This window comes from Olea europaea, unplaced genomic scaffold (genome assembly GCF_002742605.1).
Source record: "Olea europaea var. sylvestris unplaced genomic scaffold, O_europaea_v1 scaffold35734, whole genome shotgun sequence".
Classification (NCBI taxonomy): domain Eukaryota; kingdom Viridiplantae; phylum Streptophyta; class Magnoliopsida; order Lamiales; family Oleaceae; genus Olea; species Olea europaea.
The window spans coordinates 1-1,173 of NW_019254920.1; the positions used below are offsets into that span (position 1 = coordinate 1).

General features: G+C 40.8%; 1 protein-coding gene across 1 annotated transcript; it reads right to left on the minus strand.

The window, feature by feature from the left end:
* Positions 1-72: 72 nt before the first annotated feature.
* Positions 73-795, minus strand: LOC111386484 (NDR1/HIN1-like protein 13; the record flags this gene model as incomplete). The annotated part of the gene is made up of 1 exon (XM_023010949.1): positions 73-795. A coding segment is annotated over exon 1 (723 nt), but the record flags the coding sequence as incomplete, so codon positions are not given.
* Positions 796-1,173: the final 378 nt, after the last annotated feature.

Genomic DNA, 1,173 nt, shown 5'->3' on the forward strand with positions numbered 1-1,173 from the left:
TTTCTTTGGTTAGAAATTGGTTTGGCATTCTTCTGATAAAACCTTTGTCTTTTTTCTTAATAATGAATCTACCTTGAAATCACAAGTAATGTTCATGTCCTTTTGCACTGTCTTGGCCCAGCTTTTAACCTCCATTGGCACTTCAATCTTCAACTGCATGGATTTTGGCTTTGTATCATTGAGGCTATTTACGATATCCTTAGAAATTGACCCCTTTATGCCATGCAAGATCAAGGAAATATTTGTTGAGCTATTGGGATCTTGGGTCAGATTTGGAACTCCTCCTCGTGCAATTTTCTGTTTGTTGAATTCAATGGAGGCTTTTCCGGCAGCTCCTTTGTAAGAAACATCCATTCTTTCATTAGGGTTATGGGCTTGTAATGTGACGTCATATTCCGGCGAGGATCCGGAACCATGATGACCGTTGACGGATTGTTCCAAATTCTTGACATGAATTTGTGTGACAGAAAAAGTTGGATGTTTAGGGTTGTACAGAGCACGTACAACTCCAACAGAAATGCCTACCGTGAGGCCTATGAGGGCAAAGGCCATGATAATCCACCAACAAGATCCGCCAAAATTAGTCTTCTTCTTCTTATCTTGGGCCGGCCGGCGGTAGCTCTCGACAATTTCAGCGTTTTCTGGTGGTGGAATGCGGTATACTTGATCACGAGGAATCTGGACAATGTAGGTTTCGGAATTTTCAAGTGGGAGTGGTCCGGATACTAGAGCCATGGAGTTGGACGGTGCTGGTTCATCTTTCCCATCCTCGGACGGGCAGTCCCGCTCCTCCATGAGAAGGTGAGGAGCGGTGTACAATTGGAGGAGGAGGAGGAGGTGGAGGAGGCAAGCAACGACTTGTAGATAGAAATATAAAAGCTTGTTTGCATGAAAAAAATGAATGATGCGAAATGATCAATCGGAAAATGGGATTTGGCTTTGTGAGAAATGAGAGGCTAATAACATTTCAAAACCAAAATTAGATGCAAACGCAATGCAAGTCATGATATGTGTATTGTTACCCTCTCACTAATTTACACTATATAACTTACCATTTTAGACCGCATTTAATGGAAAATATCACATTGAAACTCAAAAGGATTTTTTGCTTTAATGCAACTACTTTAGAATTAATTTTCCATAATGTTTACGGGTCCAAACAAAAAAAAAAAA